General features: G+C 39.0%; 2 protein-coding genes across 9 annotated transcripts in view; one reads left to right on the plus strand and one right to left on the minus strand.

Annotated features, from left to right (window-relative positions):
- Nucleotides 1-1597, plus strand: part of DRC9 (dynein regulatory complex subunit 9) — a 69339-nt gene extending 67742 nt beyond the window's left edge. Inside the window, exon 10 of the mRNA XM_090277847.1 lies at nucleotides 1238-1597. Within this exon, the coding sequence (XP_090133973.1) occupies nucleotides 1238-1369 (132 nt within the window). The 3' untranslated portion in view covers nucleotides 1370-1597. The remainder of the gene's footprint in view (nucleotides 1-1237) is intronic.
- Nucleotides 1598-8345: 6748 nt separating this feature from the next.
- LRCH3 (leucine rich repeats and calponin homology domain containing 3) overlaps nucleotides 8346-17099 on the minus strand; it is a 155084-nt gene continuing 146330 nt past the window's right edge. For 6 of the 8 annotated variants that reach the window (XM_090277939.1, XM_090277889.1, XM_090277899.1 and 3 more), the window contains one exon: nucleotides 11978-13551. In XM_090277939.1, coding sequence (XP_090134065.1) covers nucleotides 13351-13551 — 201 coding nt within the window. In that variant the 3' untranslated portion in view covers nucleotides 11978-13350. The other 2 variants (XM_090277916.1, XM_090277931.1) reach the window with 2 other exon arrangements.

Below are 17099 nucleotides of genomic sequence, written 5' to 3' on the forward strand. Positions count from 1 at the left end.
CAGAATAGAAGGGCAGAGAAAGTGCTTCCAGGACAAGGTAAAACTGAAGGAGTTCATTAGATCCAAACTACTGTTATATGAAATGTTAAAGGGACTTGTTTAGGAGAAAGAGGATCAAAACTATGAACATTAAAATGAAAACTGTATCACAACAACCAACAATAGAAGCTAGGGAACTGAAACAGAGGCAAACTAAGTAGGCAATGAGAGTGGGGAAAAGAATTATATGTATGTGGAACATTATGGGGGGGGGGAGTCAGCAGGGAGGGGGAAGGGGGCAAAAGGAGGGAGATGGTACAGGAATTAATAAGCATAGTAGGAGGGAGTGGAGTAGACAGGAAGATGTTGAGAAGAACTATATGCACAACCAATGGGCATGGACTAAGGGGGGGGGCAAATTGGAGGGAGGAGGGGGGTCACTGAGTGGAGGGGAACAAAGGGAAAGAAAACTGGGACAACTGTAACAACATAATCAATAAAGCATATTAATATAAAATAAAATAAAATGTACATTGAGCACCAGGTATCCAGATCCAAACTTGAGCTTTCCTATAGGAGAGTCAGTTATATAGTTAACAAGTATTTGCCTTACTCTCTGGTGTTTCCCATTTGTCAGGATTTCTCGTCTGAGAGCAAAAATCTAAGGACTAGCTGAAGACCTTCCTTTTCATTAGTGGATTTGCTTCCAGTCTTTAGGGCTTAGTGTGATTTTAAAGTAGCCCAGACTGTATTCAGAACAGTTGTGTCTAATGACTAAGGTATTCGAGGGAGCTGTCTAAAGCTTGCTTTTTGAAAATAAAGAGTATTGACCCTTTAATCAATCATTAAAGATATGAAATGCACCAGGAACTCATTTGAAGTTATCTAGATTATCTGCATATTTGTACTGAATGCTTGCTTTTTTGCCTGTGGCCCACATATCTAACACCCTCTTTGGATCAAATGGTTGTTAGATATGGGTAAGGATGTTCATAAAGAGCAGTTGTACAAGGGAGTCAGGTTTCTAAGTGTAAAAGAAAGGTTCCTTTTTTAATATTCCTTGAAAACTTCCGAGTCCATGCATGGCTTAAGCCCTGCACAACTGCCGAACACTGCTGCAGGGGAAGCACGCCACTCCCATGTCTCAGTCCATTCTTTGGACAGAAGTTACTTTATCAAAAACCAATCCCCTTATGTAGAAAGAATGCAGTTTGTCAGGCATACTAGAAATTGTACTCACTCCCCCCTTCTCTTCCAGCTGCAGGCCTGGTGGCGAGGCACTGTAGTCCGGAATGAAATTGGTGGTTTCCGTCTGCCTAAGGACAAAGATGATAGCAAGGATTCAAAAGGTAAAGGCAAAGACAAGGACAAGCGGAGAGGCAAGAAATAATGACCAAGTATCTTCTGGCTTTTTCTCTGGTATTCTGGAGATGGGAATGACTTGAAGGGAATAAGTAACATCTTTTACCATCAGAGAACTCACCTACAGGTTCTTATTTGGATGTTCCCAGGTCGGCCTTGTTATTTCATTTTGCCCGTTATTTTAATTTTCAGACCCTGAATTAGAATTATACGATTAAGAGCTTATTTTGAAAATAAATTTGCTGGGAATAAGTATTTCTAGGAGCCTTGTGAAGATACTTCTTGTTCTTTCTTCAAAAAATGTTCATAGGCTTAGTTACAGTGATGCATTAAAACTTCAGTAATTCCTGTAATACGTCTCTGATTCTGATTTTATTTGATAGTGAAAAAACTTCTGAACAATTGTTCAGTAGGAATTACAAGATGACATTTATATAGTGTCCAGCATAATATACACATATAAAGAAATTTTATTACAAGTTGGTTCTTTTCTGTCTCTTACGTTTATTATCACTTTAGTGTTTTTATTGGGGATTGGTGGAGGCATTGTATATCATTTTTTAAAAAATATTTTATTTTATTTTATTATTATTATTTTTGGTTTTTCAATTACAGTTGTCCCATTTTTCCCCTTCTCTCCCCCACCCAGCCCACCCCCTCTCCCCCAATCATATCCCTCCCCGTTGTCCATATCCATGAGTCATTTATACACGTTCTTTGACTAAACCCTTCCCTTACTTATCCCCCTTCTCTCCCTCCTCCCTCCCCCCTATTGACTGCTATTCTGCTCTTTGTTCTATTTAGTTCTTTTGTTTGTGTTGTTCTTTAGTTTCCTGTATTAGGTGATATCATATGGTATTTTTCTTTCTTTGCCTGGCTTATTTCACTAAGCATAATTCGCTCTAGTTCCATCCATGTTGTTGCAAATGGCAGGAGTTCCTTCTTTCTTTCTGCTGCATAGTATTCCATTGTGTAAATGTACCACAGTTTTTTGATCCACTCATCTACAGATGGGCACTTAGGTTGTTTCCAGCACTTAGCTATTGTAAACAGTGCTGCAATGAACATAGGGGTGCATAAGTTCTTTTGAATTGGTGTTTCAAGATTCTTCGGGTATAATCCTAGTAGTGGAATCGCTGGTTCAAAAGGCAGTTCCATTTTTAATTTTTTGAGGTAATTCCATACTGTTTTCCATAGTGGCTGCCCCAGTCTGCATTCCCCCCAACAGTGCACTAGGGTTCCCTTTTCTCTACATCCTCGCCAGCACTTGTTGTTTGTTGATTTGTTGATGATGGCCATTCTGACAGGTGTAAGGTGGTATCTCATTGTGGTTTTTATTTGCATCTCCCTGATGGCTAATGATGTTGAGCATTTTTTCATGTGTCTATGGACCTTCTGTATGTCCTCTTCGGAGAAGTGTTTGTTCAGGTCCTTTGCCCATTTTTTAATTGGGTTGTTTGTTTTCTTGATGTTGAGTCGTATCAGCTCTTTATATATTTTGGAAATCAGTCCCCTGTCTGTGATGTCATTGGCAAATATGTTTTCCCTTATGGTTGGTTTCCTTTTCATCTTGCTGATGTTTTCTTTTGCTGAGCAGAAACTCTTTAGTTTGATGTAATCCCATTTGCTTATTTTTTCCTTTATTTCTCTTGCTTTAGGAGATGTATCCGTGAAGAGATTGTTACGTGAGATATCTGAAATTTTCTTGCCTATGTTTTCCTCTAGGACTTTTATGGTGTCACGGCTTACATTTAAGTCTTTGATCCATCTTGAGTTTATTCTCGTGTGTGGTGTAAGTTGGTGGTCTAGTTTCATTTTTTTGCAAGTCCCTATCCAGTTCTCCCAGCACCATTTGTTAAAGAGGCTCTTCTCACTCCATTTTATGTTCCTTCCTCCTTTATCAAATATTAGTTGACCATAGAGGCCTGGGTTTATTTCTGGACTCTCTATTCTGTTCCACTGATGTGTATGTCTGTTCTTATGCCAGTACCAAACTGTTTTGATCACAGTGGCTTTGTAGTATTGTTTGATATCTGGTGTTGTGATTCCTCCTGCTTTGTTCTTCTGTCTCAAGATTGCTTTTGCTATTCAGGGTCTTTTTTGTTCCATATGAAGGCATTGTATATCTTATAAGGTGCTTCAGCTTTTCTGGGAAATAAGTAGGAATATAAAGTATAAATACAAGCTAGAAATGAGATTTTAGGATAACCCACACATGGTAAAGATGGGGGACATAGGTCTGCTGGAAGACTAGTTTGGAGTTGTTTTTTTTTTTAAAGACTTTATTCACCCCTGGCTGGTGTGGCTCAGTAGACTGAGTGCCAACCTGCAAACCAAAAGGGCGCCAGTTCAATTCCCGGTCAGGGCACCTGCTGGATAATAAAAATCTTTTAAAAAATACTTTATTTTGGGGTGGAGGAGGGAGAGAGGGAGAGGAACATTGATGTGCGAGAGAAACGTTGATCAGTTGCCTCTCGCACACCCCAAGCCAGGAACCTGGCCTGCAACCCAGGCATGTGCCCTGACCAGGAATTGAACTAGCAAATCTTTGGTTCGTGGGATAATGCCCAACACAGAGCCAACCCATCAGAGCTGGAAAAATTTTTATAAGTGAGACACTAGGGTCTATATCTACTTCGCTTACTCTACAATTCTGCTATATGGGGTATTAAGACTAAAGAGATAGGACTTCTGGCCATGATAGATACCTAGAAGACATGCTGCATCTCCCTCCACAACTAAGAAGGAATACAACTACCTCAAAACTAGAGACAACCAGAAGTTCCAGAATATCGAGCTACATGGAAGTCCAACAAACAAAGATATAAAGAAGAAATACTTATCCAGACAGGTAAGAGGGGTGGAGCTGGGGTGGAGAGGACACGGTGTGGTGGCAGCAGCAGCAGGTCGGCGGAAAGGACAGTCACACATTTTAAAAATTAGGGACACCTGGGAAGCACTCCCAGCACCAAACTAGACCAGACCATGCAGTTTACAGTCCCAGCACCAGGGAAAATAAAGTCTTATTGCTTCTGACTGTGCAAACCAGTGGGGGTTGGGGTGGAGGAAGAAACTGATGGTCTCTCAGCAAAGTCTGTTTGTTTAAAGGGCCCCCACAGTCCTAGAACTCCGCAGACCCACCCACTCTGGGAACGACGGCCACGGCAACAGCTAGAGGCGCCAGTCCCATATGGGACGTGGGAGAAATGCCTGGAAATAGGGCAAGTGGTGAGCAAGCAGCATTGTTTCCTCTTAGACCCCGCCTTCACATACAGCAGCACAACCTGGTGAAACAGGTTGCCCAGTACTGACGAATACCTAAGGCTCCGCGCCTTACAATGTAACAGGTGCGACAGCTCTACCTAAGACACAGAAGCAAACACACACCGGAGCCTGTCAAGATGAGGAGACAGAGAAGTATTGCCCAAAAGAGATACAGTACTCCCTCACTTATTGTGGGTGTTGTTCTAAACTGCCCCCCCCACCATGAAGTAGGAACCTTACATTTATTCTACACTCTTAAATCTACGTAACTTTAACAACATACATATACAGTACTGCAAAATCCCACGATATAGCGAAAAATCCATGATAATTAAATATATTTTTGAAAATCCCATGATACAGTGAGGCCGCCATAAGTGAACCACAATATAGAGAGGGACTACTGTAATGGATGAAAGTTCCAGTGGGAGAAGTAAGCGATGAGGAGATAGCCAACCTAACAGATGGAGTTCGAAACCCTGGTGATAAAGATGCTCACAGGCTTAACAGATATGCTTAAGTATGGCAAACACATAAGGGAAGAAGTGAAGGTTATGCTAAGTGAAACGAAGGAAAATCCACACAAAACAAACGGTGAAGGAAAAATAACCAGCATTCAAATCAATTATTTGGAACATAAGGAAGAAAAAAACAGTCAAGCAGTACAGAATGAGGAAAAAAAGAATAGAAAAAAATGAGGAGAGGCTTAGGAACCTCTGGGACAACTTAAACGTGCCAACACCTGAATCACAGGGGTGCCAGAAGAGGGGGAGCAAGAAATTAAAAGCTTATGTGAAAAATGAAGGAAACCTTCCCAAATTTGGTGAAGGAAATAGACATACAAGTCCAGGAAGCACAGAGTCCCAAACAAGCTAGACCTAAAGAGGACCACACCAAGACACATCATCATTAAAATGCCAAAGGTTAAAGATAGAGAGAGAATCTTAAAGCAGCAAGAGAAAAGCAGAGAGTTACCTACAAAGGGGTGCCTATACGACTATCAGCTGATTTCTCAAAAGAAACTCTGCAGGCAAGAAGGGACTGGCAAGCAGTATTCAATGTGATGAAAAGCAAGGCCCTACAACCAAGATTCCTCTATCCAGCAAAGCTATCATTTAGAATGGAAGGGCAGATGAAGTGCTTCCCAGACATGGTAAAGCTAAAGGAGTTCATCATCACCAAGCCATTATTATATGAAATATTAAAGGGACTTATTTAAGAAAAAGATCAAAACTATAAATGTTAAATTGATGATGAACTCACAACTATCAACAACTGAATCTAAAAAAATAAAAACAAAATCCAACTAAGCAAACCAGAATGTGAACAAATCATAGGTATCGGGATCATCTGGAGGGTTATCAGCTGGGAGGGGGAACGGGGAGAAATGGGGAAATGGTGCAGGGACTAAGCAGCATAATTGGTTGGTAGAAAATAGACAGGGGGAAGTAAGAATAATATAGGAAAGGGTGAAGCCAAAGAACTTACATGCATGATCCATGGACATGAACTACGGGGGTTGGCATTGCTGGAGGGGAAGTGGGTACTGGGCAGAGTTGAGGAAAGGGAAAAGAAATTTGGACAACTGTAACAATGTGATCAATAAAATATACTTAAAAATTAAAATAAATAAAAGGCTAAAGAGATACGTCGTCATTGTCGGCAGCGGTCCGTCTCGAGAGACAATGGCGTAGCTTCTTGAGAGTCTATCTGCACCGCCGAGAATGGCTGTGCAGTCCAACTTGGGAGTGACAATCCCTGCCGCACTTGTTACAGGTGAAGGCAGATGGCTGTTGTTGCTGCTGTTGACGCTGCTTCCGCCTCGATCTTTTCTGGACCGCGTCCTCGTTGCGCGCAGCCTCTGCGCGTGACGTACCTTGCCTGACCGCGAGCCTCCAGGCTAGGCGGGTCGTCTGCTTGAACTTCCCATGTGTTGAGATTGATGGAGCATTGTGTCATGTCCTTTTTGCAGATGTCTTTGAACCGCAGTTTTGGGCGCCCTGTCATCCTCTGACCTTCTGCTAGCTCGCCGTAGAGGAGGTCTTTGGGAATACGGCCTGCATCCATTCTTTTGACATGGCCGAGCCACCTGAGGCGTCTCTCACTAAGAACTGCATGCAAACTGCTCATGTTGGCTCGCTTCAGCACCTCGGTGTTGGGGACCTTATCCTGCCAGGCGACACGCAGGACGCGTCGCAGGCACCTCATGTGGAAACTGTTGAGTTTCCTTTCGTGCCTTGCGTAGGTGGTCCATGTCTCGCTGCCATAGAGGAGAGTGCTGAGTACGCAGGCTTGGTAGATGCGCAGTCTGGTTTTCTCAGTGAGGCTGGAATTGTTCCACACTCGCCGGTTCAGTTTGGGCATAACTGTGGCTGCCCTGGCGATTCTCCAGTTGACCTCCAAGTCGACTGACAGAGAGCTCGAGATGGTGGACCCGAGGTAAGTGAAGTCGTTGACAACCTCCAGGGTGTATCCGTTGATGGTGATGCATGGGGGAACATATGAAAATACCTAAGCTGTGCTTTTTGTGCAATATCCTGAGAATATATTTGTTTCAAACAATAAAAAAACAAAACAAAAAAACCATTCTACCTATTCCCCTAAAATATCATGAGTCTGCTGGGTCATTCTTGCTTTGCTCAATCAAAATAGACTGTCTTGGGATGCTAAAGCTTTTCCAAAGGCACAGGTGGTAGTTTCTGAGAGGAAAAGATTCCGAAAGTGTCACATATGTTTCATGTATTAATATGCCTTATATCTAACTCCAAATACAGGGCACTACTGATATCTATACTTACTTTGAAAAGTACATTTTGATCTCAAGGGCTTATTATGAGGACTGGGTTTCAACTGATCTAATGTTCCTTTGGGGAATTAGATACTTTCATTTTTGCCAAGGAAACCATGCTTTAAGTATGAACATTTTCAAATCAGCCTTTATTTCATGTTATTGAAGTGTTGGCTTTTATTTTAATGTCAAGTGTAAGGTGGCAAAAAAGTCAATTTAAAATAACATACATGAAATTGACACATAGTTACAACTTATGTATATTTACAGACATACAAAGAAATGATTCACAAATCTTTTACTAATTACATGTTTACAACATTTTCAGAAAATGAAATCTGTAAACTATTTCACTGCAATATGTATATAAAAAGGCTTCTAAATATACATGTTTTCCTTCATTTCTACAACCATTTAAGTGCTTAGTTTTTAAAAAATATCACTCATCAGCAGTCACATATCATTAGTCACTGCTGAGCAAGTAAAAGAAATCATACTCCTTGATTAGGTGTAAGGCGGTATTTTAAAAGACTTTTTAAAAGTTATCTACTAATAAGCCTCCTATTCTGTCCTAGCCATATACAAAGGCCCCTCCTCCCATGAGTTGTTTCCAGAGAAAAATGGTTTGGAGTGTAATGAGTCTGAAAGCCCAGAAATCTGCTGACTTATAGTCTCTATTGTTGGCAGGGGCCCTGGTGGGTGAGTGCACAGCCTTTTCTTCCTTCACACTCAGCACTGGGAAGGTTGCTGCTTAGGAAGCTCTTAAGTCCATGATTCGGTGGAACTGTTACCAAGTCATCTTCATCTTACACTGGAGTCTAGGAAGGCTAAATGTTAAACCTTTTCAGTTAAAAAAACAAAGGTACAACCTAAAAAATTGCACATTACTAAAGGCAACTGATTTTTGTGATGTAAATTCTACCTCAATAAAGCTCTTAAAAAAGTGAAAAAATAAAAGAAAGAAAACAAACACAAAAGTACAAAACACTGAATACAAAAAATTTCCAATAAAAATATCATGATTTGTTTCTGTATCTCCACATAGAAAATTCAATATATTTGATATTTTCATTATAAACCAAAACTGCACACAAAATTTTTCCTAGCAATTCAAATGTAAATGTTTAATAAAAATACATTAATAAGGTTTCATGCTATGTGTAAATGTGAAATAAATTGTAATTTCCATGTACTCCTCTAGGAAAATTAGTTGCAAATTTTCTGGGATAACTCCTTGCTTACCATGGGACAGAGCCCTGTCATTCACTGCTTCCTTCAAATAACTCTATAATTTGGAGATTGTACTGAAGTTTAATGTTGGCTAGAAGGAAAAATACCTATAGTTTAAAAATATACATAGTAAATTCTAAACAAGTCTATGATTGGTGGGTGTGTTTGGAACTGTAAATGCAATGGGTCTGGCTCTAAGCCCTTAAAAGACATTTTACTTCTGTGAGGACCCTGATGCACTGGGCTTTGAGTGCAGATGTTTTGTATAATATAATTTTAAATTTGGACAAAGTGGTAATGTTCTGATGAACTTGTTTCCTTCTGAGGAGAAAACATTATTTTAACCAGATAACATTTATCCAAAGTTACTTTTAGGTGCTGCATTTACATGATAAAAAGTGAGAACATTATGCTCAAATGCATGCATTGGCAAAGAAAACCCAGAACAGTTAACAGAAAAAAAACCCCTAGATAACTAATATCTTCACTAACTATTTATTTGGTTTATACAGACAGCAAATACCAAAACATATCACTGACAAGTAAGAGGGGATTAAAATATAAGTGAAGATCCAAGTGGCTTAAACTTTTTTTCCCCCAAGTGGCTTGGATAAGGGCTCCTGGCTTTGTGTTGTGGGAGTATTGGGCCCTTTTATTGCACCCACAAGAAACAATGCACTAGGGGCGGAGCCAGATGAAAAGACAGCAAGGTGTTTTTAAGATGCCACAAGTGCTTTAATTCAGCCAGGGGAACTGGCAGTTACTTGAAAGAATAAGACTCTTGGCTTTTCTTTTATTCCTTTTGCTTTGTTTTCATAACCTTCCATTAGTTGGGAAGCTGGAAGTATATTGGTTTGATTGGAAGGTGCTAACAGGCCCAGGCATCCTGGGAGCAGCATGGGGGAAGAGTGGAGGGTGCCCAATGAACTCATTGCAAATGATGCTGAGTAGTGCATTTTACTAGCCTGAGGATTTGGAACCATCTTCTGAGTGGTGGTAGATGAACTGGGAGCAGGGAGTGCGGGGTGGGGACAAGCTAGACCACTGGGCTTAAATACAACTGTATTTGTTTCATTGTTTTATTATGCAAAATCTAGGCCTTCTACATTGTTTTTGTTTTGTCTTGGACAGAAGACTTTTTGTTCAAAAAACCCAGTTCCTGCCTGGATAGAACGGTCCAAGTAGTCATACTATAGTTTTGATTTTTTAAATGTGTCTGAAAAACACAGTGAAGTCATTACTCCCCCAAATCATACAAATATTTAGCTTGGAACAGTGGTCTCCATTACATGAAATACCTGGAGCGTTATTTAAAAATGCTGATACCCAGGCCTCGCTCTAGACCCTACTGAATGAGAACCTGTATTTTCACAAATGCTCAAGGAGTGTCTATTGAACAACCAAGTTTAGAAACCAGTAGATTCCAGAGGTCTTGGAAACAGGTAGAGAGAATAGCATGTCTGTGCCTTCAAGAGAAATATATATCCTTCTGAGAAGATCTCTCTGGTATGTGAAAAAAAATCCCACTGTCTAGAAAAGCACTGCCAGTTTAGGCTTCAGTGTTGGGTTCTCAGTAATGACAGGACTAAGTTTTATTTGTGAAAACCATGTCATCAGAAACAATTCAAGGGCAATGGATATAACCTCCCCTAAAATGGAGAAATGAAGCAAAATATTCCTGTTAGGAATCATGGAAACAGTCCCCTTAAGCAGATGGCCGGCAGCAGCAACCGCGTTGTCCTGTTCCGTGTTGGCCAGGCCAGCGCCCAGGGTGCAGGCGATCCTTACACAGCAGAAAGCTGCTGCTGCCTGGGGGGCGCGAGTTCCAGGAGAGCCTGGACCGTCACTGCAACCTGGCTCAAACCTTTCTCTTCTAAAATGTGGAGAGGCAAACATAATTGCTCCTGAAACGGAATAATGCGACATAAGAACAAACACAAGAGAAAATACGATAAATATCACACAACTGAAAAAAAATAAGCATTTTTTCTCCCCCTCATAATAATCAACTGAGATATGAAAAGACAGTACCTGAGAAGCTGACCTCTGTTAATGTGAGTTACGCTGAGATCGAATCTGACACCCACTATCACTTTATTAACATAACTAAAAGTACATACAGACCATTTTGAAAACTGGAAAATGGACAAGTTACATACACTTATACATACAACGGAGGATAAACACAATACTGTGAAGGCAACATTCTTCATCCCTGATGAACAAAAGAGCAACGCAGATAGATAAAACAAGCCAGTGAAAACTGAGAAAGTTACACATCAGTCCAGATAGATGGCTCAAGCCTAAAAAGGTATAACATTGTAGGAGAAAGCACTTTGGAAATTACATACCCTGAGAATGTAAGACTGTTTCATGCCGTCCTCAGGCTGCACTAGCTAAGGAGGCCCGCTTTGCATTCCGCTCCTGCCTGGGAAAAGCAGGGCTCTCCAGCTCAGAGGGGGCAGGGATTGTGGGAGGAAACTGAAGTGTATCCTTGAGATTTAGATATTTGAGAAACTTTCCCCTACTTTGGGTAATTCATGGAAGGCCCAGTTTGAATTAGTTAAAAATCTGAATTATAAAATTTAAAAAAGAAAGAAAGAAAGAAATTGTATTTGAAAAAGTAAAGTATTTCATTTCCTGCTGCTATTTAATGAATTAAATTATGCTGGAGAATTACAATGTGAGCTTAGTCAGGAATAACTTAATTACCATGTATTTAAAAACTGTTTACATGTTTGCTTAAGGAACTTAAATACTTCTATTTTGTTTGTCTCATTAATTTGTTTAGTTAAGCCTTTCTTGTAAGAGAAAAAGGCATATGTTAAGAATAACACCTATCACTGGTTTTTCTTTTAAGACTAAATATGCAGAAAGAAGAGATTGCTCTCACAAAGGACAAAGTGGAATTCTGCTTTCATTAAAAAACAAAACAAAAAAAATTATACATATTAAATAAGATAACTGAAATTTTCTCAGTTTTTCATTGGCACTTACTGTATTATTAGGAAGATTTACAAAATGAGTTGCAATAAAAAAATACCAAATATTTATTTTGAGCAGCTACTGGTCCCTATGCTTTCTTCTTAAAAAAAAAAAGGTTATCTGATAAAACAAGGTAACTGCAATCTTTTGCTCTTATAAAACTATCAACTTTGTATAAATACTTTGAGTATAACTGCAAGTATAGGTTAACTATACTTAAAATGAACTTTCAGGGTGTTTTGTTCTTGGGAGAGACTTCTTTCTCGGCAGGGCCCCTGCGGCCCATATGGCCCGTGACTGAGACGTGTCCTCAGAGGCCATGCTTTACAGATGCACAGTTACCTTCAGCTGCTTAGAGGGAACCTGTGTGTTTTGAAAAGAACGCACACTTACTCTCGCAAAACCACACACGGAACAATGTATTTTTAATCAGGTGTTTCTTTAAAGGGACAAAAGTCCACAAAACTGAATGATCTCTCACTCAGAAACATGTTAAAAACAGCACCCCCTCAACTCTGAAAGGCACTACTACTGTGTAAAACTAAAGTTTTCCACACAGTGTTCAATGTCTCAGCATTAACAGTAAACAGTTTTTAATGTGTTAAGTAATGGCTCATTAAATATGGAAGAAAATGGAAGCAATCAGACCTTCAGGCTGACTTCTACCACAGTCATGACACACTCCTTGCAATCTCCCTTTATGCTTGTGTTCAGTTGTCCAATTTTGTTAAGACAGTTCAAGAGATTCCTGAATGTTCAGAAACACTATGAAAACTAGAACCTGCAATTATAAAGTAGTTTCAAGCATTAAGGCTAGCAGCTAATACACTAATAAGCATTCTGAAAGCAACTATTCATGGCTTTTGGTACAGAATACTTTACCTACTACTGTTGATAATCTCCTCAACAGCCTATAAAACACAAGTTCATCTATGAAGACAGTTCAAATGTATTGGGAATTACATAAATTCCAATTTTTAATTCTCAATAGGATTCTAGAAGTGAAGTTAAAGATAAACACATAGGAAATCTGGAGAGGTGCCTATCCCTGCAAAGTCAGCTCCAGATCATTTGCATGTTGTGTACTAAAATGTACACATCAGGCTTGGAATGGCAATCTAGAGAACCTACATGACCTTTGGACTGAAAATTCTGATCAAATTAAAATTTAAAAAATTAAATGACTAGTGCCTTCCAGATGCCCAGACAGCCACAGCGGGAGATTTCAGGGCACAGTTCAATGCAGGGATTTAAGTGACCACGTGCCCCCTAAACCAGAAAGGGTATAACTATTTTCCTTATGAGCAACAGTTGAAAGTGTTCAGCAACTTAGAATTTCAACGCTTAAGTTGTGTTCAGGCATGAAAAAATGGCCAGATGGGAATCTTATTATGTAAGTTGGAAATAAAGTTCTTAAGTCATATTCTAAGAACAGGTTCAGGATTGTATTAATAGAAATGCTTCAGCACTTAACGCAAACAAGGCCACAGGCCAGGAGAATAGACAATGACCGGGAGAAAAAATGCTGGTCTTTTACTCTTTGTTAGTCCTCATAAATAAATGCTCACTAACTTAATGTGATGGGCTGCTCATCTGGACAATGAGGAAAGGATTAATCTACTTCATCGGTTCGTTCTTTGATGGCCAGGAAAAGAGCACATATGTATTTCTGAACAAAGAAACAAACCTCCCTTACCAAGCATGGGAATGAGGTGAAAAACCACTGGAATGCAATCTTTCTGCTAGAGGGGGAAGAACCAGTAATAAAGCATACAGAGAGTCAACATTAAAGTACAATAAAATGCCACAAAACCCAAAAGCTGGATAGACAGAGAGACAAAACTGGATTCTTCTGAATGTGCCCCAAGAGAAAGTAGTGTTTCAACAGTTCTTTTAATGCTGAGGTTTAGCTGAAGGATGTCAGAAGGGGAACAAAGATTGTCCTGTCCAAAGTGTGAGCAGGAAAGGAAAACAGAAAAACAAAGTCAGTGGATCAGAAATACAGATTTGAGTATAGAACTCAATATGATCATCTCAATCATATTCAAAGAAACACATCTCATACATTTTTTACTATGATGAATGAAAATAAAATGCTGAAAAACAAAATTACAAAGAATTCTCTGTTGGCTGAGCTTGATTTTACTACAAAATAGCAGAATAAAATTGGCTGGTTGGTGACTAGTGGGAACACGGAGGATACACTGGATGCCAGCTGAGGGCTGTGTGAGGCCTGAGAGTGGTGAGGCCTGCGGGAGGGAATCTCCTTCTCAACTCTCATTCTGTCTTAGTAACAAAAAAAGGAATAGGTCAGAAAGCAAGGACAAAACCTGGGGGGAGGCTGAGAGGGAAGTTTTCAAAGCCAGGTAAATTGAAAAGGCTCAAAAAAGGGGGAAAGCCTAATAATCAAGAGAAATTTGCTAGCTGGAAGTAAGGTGTGCTGAATGATTTGGTGTTCTTCTAAAAATCAAGGCAAACCCATCTTAACCAAGTCCAAGTCACTAACATGCACAAAATGAATCTAAAGCCATAAGGGGCCCTAGAGATTGTCCAAAGCCTCTAGCTTATGGATTAAGAAATTAAATAAACACATTATTGGACTTGATAACAGGAAAATATTCAACACATATAATAATTTCAGGACATAAGATACTGACCTCGCATAGAAACTTTTATCACCACTAGTTTTGTGAATGTAACATATATTTGATAAGTGTGATAATAAACAGTATAACCATATGTCCAACCTTATCAGAGGTTTTTAATAGTCACATTACTTAGTATCTCGTTCATAATTTACCCTGCAAACACTCTAAAAGTTATACTAAGAAGGGAAATTGTTTGCCTTTATACACAGAATCTGGTATTAATATTTACAATATTAAATTTTACATTATACCATTTCAAAAGTGATCATTTTTACATCCCTGATTTTCTTTACAAGTCAGACAGTGTGAGTGGAGACGTTTAGGTAAGTTAGAATTCTCAGAAGCAGGGGAAAACAAAGGAAGGAGAAGAGACATAGGTTTTCTCTTTCCTTCTGTGGCAGAGGGATCTGAGAGTGCTAGTTTGAACCTATGAGTTTGTGTATTTATTCATTTTCCTTCACTCTGTTCAAAGCAAGTGACTAATTTCTTTAAGCAGAAGTAGCAGTGTAACAGGAACCCATCAGTAAGTGGTGGTGGCCATGGTGACAGAGACAGGGTGGAAGGCAGAAAGAGAGGAAGAAGTGGCCTGTGTGGAATATCCATTTCCCCTTTCTGGTGGGCAGGAGGGAGAAGGAGGAAGGATTTGTCAAGAACCCCCACCTATCCACATAGTCTTTGAAAGTTATTTTTTTCTCCTATCTCCTGCCTTCAAATAGCAAGCACAGCTCTGATAGGAATAGGAGCAAGTGGCCCATGAATAATACTGTTAACCACTGCTTGGCAAATGCTGAATTAAATGCGTGCTTCGAGGTGCTCGTTTTTGTATTTTGCTGATTGATGGTAGGTACATTCTGAAAGAGTTTCCGTGTATGGACTTTAAATCTGGGACAGATGATGTTTCCGTAAAGCCTAGAGTACAGGTACCATGACAATAAACACTGGTAAGCAGTACTTTTAACAGGTTTGATTGACATAGGCTAGCTAATTCTGTTAACACATCTTGCTGTTTGGAGCTGTTTTCAGCACTCTTCTCTCCATGTATGAAGTGACTCTTTTTCCCTGCATAATGTGATGACCAGGCAGGAACATCCTCAGTAGTAGAAGGGAAGCACTGAACATTTACATGTGCATATAAATATTAGAACCTGCTTGTTAATATGGAGAAATGCATGCTATTTGTTTAGAAAATTTATTAATACTTTTAATATGTTTAAAAATAGTTCAAGAGATAATGAGCCTTTAGAAAACTATATGATTATAAAAATGAGAAAAATGGAATTTGTTCATAGGAACAATAAAGGTCCTTGCTAACTACCACTAAATGTACATTTCAATTTTTATAAGTCAGCTTTAAAAAAACCCACAAAGGAAAAGTGAAAAATAGTAGAATCATGATCTATTTAATAAAAGGATAAAAAGAAAAAAAAAAAAAAAAACCACCTTGGGAATTCACACTGACTAACGAAGCTATGGCCTGGGCTCTTTCACTTCTATTTTGCAGCATGTGAAAGACTGAGAGAAAACTAATTATTGGACATGTGCTGCTGTGACCTCACTGTCATGAAAGCTATTAGGACAGGGCTAAACTTTAAGAGGAACAGTGGAGTTGTTGAGTCCAGGGGCTAATACTGGGCTTCTGACAGCTAATTAAGAAGGAGATAGAAGAATTATGTTTTCCTTCTTGAAGATTGGACAAACAATGATAGGAACTATAATGATTGTGATTAATGAAAAAAAAAACCCGAATATCACCAAGTTGTTTCTTTAAGTTTAATTTCATTCAATATTTAAGAGTACCCAAAGTACTATGCTTAGTTGGCTTAGCATAATTGTTTTTTAAAAGGGTAAATGAATAAAAAGTGTAACAGGTTCATGTCCCTTAATCACAACTATGAAGTTTAAGTTTTTGTATGTTTGTTTAAAGGGCAATAAAACTATAACTGAAGAAGCTGGAGACAATAAATCTCAATAGCAGGACAAGTGCCTAGAAATGGCCTCTTGGGTGATTAATTCCAAAGTATTAAAGCTTGGTGGAAAAAATGGGGAAATCTGAACAAAGTCTGTTATTTAGTTAATAGTATCATTTGAGTGTTTATTAGTTTGGACAACATACTACGTTTATTTAGGTGTTAACAGTAGAGGAACCTAGGTGAAGTGTACACAGTAATTCTCTGTGATATATGTATTTTAAATATTTTATTTATTTATTTTAAGAGACAGGAGAAGGGAGGGAGAAAGAGAGGGAGAGAAACATCGGTCCATTGCCTCTTGCACGCCCCCAACCATGACCTGACCTGCAACCCAGGCATGTGCCCTGACCTGGACTCGAACTGGAGACCTTTTGGTTTGCAGGATGATGCCCAACCCACTGAGTCACACCAGTCAGGGCCTCTGACAATTCTGCAACATTTCTCTAAGTCTAAAATTATTTCAAAATAAACATGTAAAAAAAGTATTAAAGCAAGTATTAAAAACCCAGAAACCAAATGAAGCATTCTCAATCTAAGATGCACTGTTTTGAAGCATGCACTCTATTGTATATGAAGATGTATTATTACAAGTCAAACAGCAAGTGGGAATGTTTAGGAAAATATCAAAATAACTATTTTTTATTACTTAGCATTAGTTATTACAATATACTTAAATTTATATGTGTGTGATTTCTTTACTTGGCCCTTGGAAATAATTATGAAAACTGCTCAAAAGTATATCAATTGACTCTAGTAACACAAAATCATGTTAGTAATTATCAACTTAGTTCAGAGCTTGCCCTATAAGATTATAGATACTCACATTGCTGGTAGATTTTAGAAAAATAATACCCAAGTCTATTTAGGAAACAT

Source organism: Furipterus horrens, unplaced genomic scaffold, assembly GCF_987537825.1.
Source record: "Furipterus horrens unplaced genomic scaffold, mFurHor1.1.pri manual_scaffold_1, whole genome shotgun sequence".
Lineage (NCBI taxonomy): Eukaryota > Metazoa > Chordata > Mammalia > Chiroptera > Furipteridae > Furipterus > Furipterus horrens.